The sequence below is a fragment of the Cenococcum geophilum genome, assembly GCF_001692895.1.
Source record: "Cenococcum geophilum 1.58 unplaced genomic scaffold K441scaffold_25, whole genome shotgun sequence".
Lineage (NCBI taxonomy): Eukaryota > Fungi > Ascomycota > Dothideomycetes > Gloniales > Gloniaceae > Cenococcum > Cenococcum geophilum.
This window is the reverse complement of record NW_027137583.1, coordinates 1,924,808-1,930,922: the sequence shown is the minus strand read 5'-3', so window position 1 is coordinate 1,930,922 and position 6,115 is coordinate 1,924,808. Positions and strand designations below refer to the sequence as shown.

At 41.5% G+C, this 6,115-nt stretch overlaps 1 protein-coding gene across 1 annotated transcript; it reads left to right on the top strand.

Moving 5' to 3' along the window:
* Positions 1-1,238: 1,238 nt before the first annotated feature.
* Positions 1,239-2,838, top strand: K441DRAFT_637991 (MFS general substrate transporter). The gene is made up of 2 exons (XM_067646524.1): positions 1,239-1,353; positions 1,407-2,838. Exons 1-2 carry the CDS (start codon positions 1,272-1,274, stop codon positions 2,828-2,830), a joined length of 1,506 nt encoding a protein of 501 aa, XP_067503323.1. The 5' UTR covers positions 1,239-1,271; the 3' UTR covers positions 2,831-2,838.
* Positions 2,839-6,115: the final 3,277 nt, after the last annotated feature.

Below are 6,115 nucleotides of genomic sequence, written 5' to 3'. Positions count from 1 at the left end.
TCGCCAACTGCTGCATTGTTATATAGTGTTTAGTCTTGTTGTACACTATCTAGTATCATTATATCCTGTCTATTTATATATATATAAATGGCAACCATAAAAAGAAGAGTTGCTAGTATTGGGAATAGGGTAAATTGCCGCTATATAAGGCAAATTGCCGTCACATAAGGCAAGTTGCCGTCATGTGTTGCCGCGGTACTACCATAGCGAGGAACCTTAAGTTCCTCAACCCTTACCCCTATCTATAAATATAAGAAATAACAATTATCATACTCTCTACGAACCGTAGCTACGTAATATCCCCCTTGTGTAACTAATAGAGGCAGTTCTCTTTAATAAGCTTACTTTAGGTACTATTATTAGCTTTCTAAGGTTTGTTAAACTATTATAATTTAGTTTTAATTCTGGGGTTCTTTTAGGGCTATAGGCTAAATATAGTCTAGCCTACAAAGTAAGATATTATTAGGGCCTTCCTATATAGTATAGGGTAAGTGACTTTTAGTATCTAAGTATAACGCGTTAACGCGTTGTTATAGATAAAGGTCTTTTTAGAATGAGATATTTTTACGGCCTTCCTAGGCAATATAGAGGGAGTTTAGTATAATATTACGGCTTAAATAAATGCCTCTAAATCGAAGCTTAAACAAATGCTATATTACGAAAATACTAAGCTAAGGTGAAGGAAAAGGGGTCGCTAGGGCCGATGTAAAAAAATATATAGGTCAACCGCTAAGGCGCTAGTAGTAAGCGAGCCAATTGTAGGGTAGGCAGAATTTGGCAGGTGACGCGCCTAGCGCCGTCACAGGTGTTGTAGCAGGTAGATTGCTAGAAAAATCGCTCTAATACCCTATAGCCGTATTCGCTATATTCGTCGTGCAAGTTTGGCTATTAAAGTGGCCAGGATTGTGCTCATTACTGTAGCGATGTGCACTTCGAAGGCAGCTCGGGCGCTAATCGATAAACCCTCCATTCTAGAGCGATAAAACGAAGCGTGCAGAGTCCGATTGTGTGTGGATAGTATATGCAGCTCTTGCTCTTCCGGATACTGAGTTCGCTTTTAAATGCCTCTAGTTGTATGCAGGACGTCCTATCTACCTCGGGTTGTCCTTGAGCCTGATCATGAAAGCCATTTTAAATCAAATCCTAACCGCGGATCTCTAGACCTTTAAGTTGCCCTCAACATGGCCTTTGATATTCCTCAAGACCCAGAATCCCTACAGGAAAAGCTTAATGAGAAGGAGGAAGGTGGGGACGACGATGCGGCCGCCGTCATGGGCGGCTTTCCGCTAGTGATGGTCACCATTGGCATGATGACAGTTGTCTTTCTCGTGGCACTGGATCACTACATCCTGGGTATGTTTGAAAACCCTCAGATACGGTCTAGTTACGTACTGACAATGCTATAGCTCAAGCAGTCCCGCGCATCACCACTGACTTCAACAGCCTCGAAGATGCCGCCTGGTATAGCAGTGGATACTTCCTTACCAGCATGGCTATGCAGCCCGCCTTTGGTCAAATCTATACCTATTTCTCAGTCAAATACATCTACATGCTTTCCGTCCTCTTCTTCGAAGCCGGGTCCATCGTCTGTGCCCTCGCTCCCTCATCCACCGCCCTCATCCTCGGCCGCTTGATAACCGGAGTCGGCGGTGGTGGCCTCTACATCGGCACAGTGGTCCTCGTCGGCTACGTCGTACCGGTCAACAAGCGCCCCATCTACATCTCCATCGTGTCCAGCCTGGACGGCGCCGCGTCTGTCGCAGGCCCCTTACTCGGTGGTGTCTTCACAAACTCGTATCTGACGTGGCGCTTCTGCTTCTGGGTCAATCTCCCCATCGGTTTCATAGCCATCATGCTAATGACCATCTTCTTCCGCGACCTGCCCAAGCGCAGCGAAACCACCCTCCCTCTCAAGGCCAAGCTCGCCAAAATCAATTATCTCAGCATCGTCCTCCTTCTCGGCAGCTTTACCATGCTCCTCCTCGCCCTCCAATGGGCCGGGCCCGTCTACGTGTGGACAGACCCCCACGTGCTGGGCTGCCTCGTTGGCGCCGGTGTTGTACTCGCTGGGTATCTCTACTACCAGTACTACCTCGGCGACAAAGCTGCCATCCCCTACCGCATACTCGCACAGCGTACCGTCTTCTCGAGCGCGGCATTCATGCTGCTCATCGCAATGGTCATCGGAGTTGGCATCTACTACCTCCCCTTCTACTTCCAAGCTGTCCTGGGCACCTCCGCGCAGACCTCCGGGATCGAGAACCTCCCCTTCCTCGTCTCCCTCATGTTCAGCCCGCTCATCAGCGGCTTTCTGATCTCGTGGCTGGGCCACTACGTTCCATTCATGTACTTTGGCGCCATCCTCTCCGCTGTCGGCTCCGGGCTGCTGGCTACTTTCTCTGTGTCCACGCCGAAAGCGAATATCATCGCCTTTCAATTCATCGCTGGTCTTGGCGCCGGCATCAGTCACCAGATCCCGTACACATCGGTGCAGTTTAGCCTGCCGAGCTCAGAGATGGTGTTGGGCAGCGCACTAGTCTCTTTCCTAAACTGCCTTGGTACCATCCTCGGCATCGTGGCCGCACAGGCCGTGTTTGGCGGTGTGCTTATTGGCAAGTTAGACGGCATCCCGAACGTGGACGCGGGCGTGGTGTTTAGAGCGGGTCCGACGAACGTGGCGAACGCAGTACCTGAGCCACTTGTGAGCATCGTGCGAAGTGCGTATGGCGTAGCGTTGCAGAAGACGTTTATCCTTCCCACAGTTCTTAGCTGTCTGTGCTGCATCTGCTGTCTTAAAATGGAGTGGAAGAGGCTAAAGGCGTCGAAGTAATGGAAGAGCACTCCTTTTTTTAAAAATTTATATTCATTGTATTATACTATGTATAATACAACGCATGCAGCCTCTAGGCTTAGCAGTATAGTTTTATATACATAAATCCTTTCTAGTTAGCTTAATATGTACTAGTAGCTATCTCCTAGTAGTTTATAAACCTTTAAGCTAGGGGTTTATAGCTCTTTAGTAAAATCTTAAGTTGCTAGCAACTATTAGGTAATATAGAAATAGAAAAGACTATAAGAAATCTAACGCCTATCCCTATCCTATTTATAATTTATTTCTATTATTTTGCTTTCTAATATCTATCTACTAAAAGCCTAGTAGGGGTTGCTTCCTTTTAAAGACCCTACTACTATTAGCTAATTTCCAGTAGCTACAGAGGTCGCTAACTAAAGTTCTCGCACCATCCTAATTAGGAAAGTAATTTACTAACTCTCTTAGTATATTAATAAAAAAAATTATATAAAAATCTGCAAGCTTTATATAAATTCTAAATTAAAATTATTGTGTAATTAATAGTATTGAAGTAGTTATTATAACTTAAAATTTAATAAATTTTATTTATGCTATAATTTATTAGAAATTCTATTTATTGCCCAATTTAGTCCCTTTTTAGGTCTATATAGGCTACTATCTTTCCATATAGGAAAAAGCCCCATAAGGGGAACAATGTAAGTATTTTATTTTAGTTAGTTTTACGCCCTCCGCATTTACCTAGCTAGTATATCTTTATATCTTTTAGTCCGCCTTAGATACTATACTTTTTAGATATATTAAAAGATTTAGGGGGAAATAGTTACTAGTAGGCCGCCTATAGCTAGGTAGGAGGTGTTTAGTTATTAAGGGGCTATAATAGGGCGTATTCTTTAGTGTCTTCCTATTAAATCTTATATACTATTTAGAACTACTAAAGGATTTCTTAGCTTATAAGCTATTTTACTACTATTTATAGGCCCCTACTTATAGAGAGCACAGTGCTGCCAACAGTCAACGGATTTAATTGGAAGTTCAATCAGTCTAAGCGTCAGTCCAATCAATCAAATACGAGATCAGATATTAGTCAAGCCAATCAAATATTTGAACCGAGGTCAGATATTTAATGACTAATTAATGGTCTTGGTTAATAATTTATCCGGTTTAAAATTTTTCAGATTACCCACTATTATCTTATTATATAATAACCCCATTAACTTTAAAGGGTAATATAAGTTCGGATATTAACGAAATTTCTCAGTTATCTAATTCTGATTTACTTAAGACTACCTTAGAAACATCTCAGCCCACTCAAACCTCACACGCCTACGTTTTTGACATTTAATACAATACTCTTAGATACCGTAGCCAGCTTCTTTAGGATATACAGTATCGCTTACGCAATAAACGGGTCCTAAATACAAAGGCAAAGATTTCTTAGGTTTATTAGTATGGAGCTAATCTATAAGCAAAGGGCTACGAGAAGCTCTAGCTCTGTAAGCGCTGCCATTAAAAAAAGGCTTACGGTACCTAGCTCTTTAATGCACTCTCTACCTTATTAATTGCATCTCATTTAAAAAAGACCTATAGAATAACTGGAGCTAGCAAGGATCCTAACTTTATCTTGTTATAAGGACAAGGTTCTACTTACGTAGGCTTTATATAACGTCAGCGGTCTCAGTAATGAATGGATTGATATTTTGACCAAATATCAATCGTTATCATTAAGGGAGCCAAAATATCGCGATATAAATGGATATTCGTAATATAGCTTATATAAGCTACATCACTAGTCTTGGCATGGTGTTGTAGTTATTTATTAAGGTCGACAGCTTCCTAGAGGCTCTTACCCCCCCCCTTATTCCTTACTAGCTGTTCTCTCCTCTAGCCTAATATAATTCCTCCTCTTACCTACGACTTTAAGCACTCCGATTGCTTAATATTGACTAGCCTAAGCCTTATACGCTGCCAAGTAATCGTTTGCTGCGCTCCTAAGAAAATACGCTCTAGCTTAGCCGACATAGGTAGTATAGATAGAATATCTATCGCCATATAATAGAGCGATGGGTACGCCACGCAATTGCTTGGATTAAGCCACTAATTAAGGGCAGTCGTACCGGCAGGAAGATTCATAGGAAAGGCGTTAATAAAGTGATCGAATTCGTCCTTAATTGAATTAAGACTTAACTGCTTCCTACTCCAAAGATCGTACTTATTAAGCTCGGAATTACAATTAGTGGCTTCCTCTCCCTCCTCAGCTATATACTTATCCTTATACTCCTTTATCTAAAGCCTTTAAGCTATATTAACTATAGGCTTCCTCTAAGCGAGTCTCTAATTGCGATTAATGTAAGCCTTCCTCTAGTAAGGAGCTAATAGTAAGGCTGCGCCGTACGCGGTTACTTCGTCGGTTTTAAGGTAGTATTTATTAAAGGCATGCTAACTAGAGCGTATACAGTCATATAGCTTCCGATTAGTGGCGTACTTTTAAAAAGCTGATTTAAAGTGCTCTACTATAAAATCTATTGTAAAAAGCACCTTATTAAGGGTGGCTTTATTGCCTTCTATTTCTTTTATAACTCTCTTAAAGGGCTAGAGGAAGTCTCTAATATTTTTAAGAGCCTACTAATTAGTTGCGTTAAGGACGTCCTCCTTATTAAACTTCTTAAGATACTTCTCCTGGTATTTGCTGATTGCGCCCTTTAATTTAAGAGCCACTATAATTATATTGTACCACAAGTTTTACCACATATTATTATCTATAGGAATAGCCCTTAAAGCAATTGCGATAAAGTGGTTGTAGTGAGCGGTAGAGCTTTAAATATGCACGACGATGTTGTATATCTTGCCCAGAGGACCAATCTCGCGATAAGTGAACTTGCTAGCCTTCCCTTTTTAAAACCTTTTAGTAAGAATCTCTTTAATCTGATTATCTTTAAGATCTAACTCTACTTTAAGCTCTTCGGAAGCTTCTTTAAAGGTAGCGTTAACAGCTTCCTTATCCTTAGAAAAGAAAAAAGCTTGTACGGCTATATTAAGTACGTGCCTATAGCAGCAAATGTAATATTGCTGTGCGTTGTATTAGGCCTCTATTTTTTCTTTTTTAAGTCTTATAGAAAGCCTTTATAGAAGCTTATTATTACTGCCGTAATTGTCGCCTACATAGTAGCCAATCTTTCTAAGTAGTTTATAATCTTTAAGGACTTGCCAAAGGACTTCCACCTATTTATCGCCGCCGTATTTACTAGGGAGGTAGGGTAGAGCAAGTAAGGCCTTTCTTAGTACGCCCGTACTGTTAACAAAATA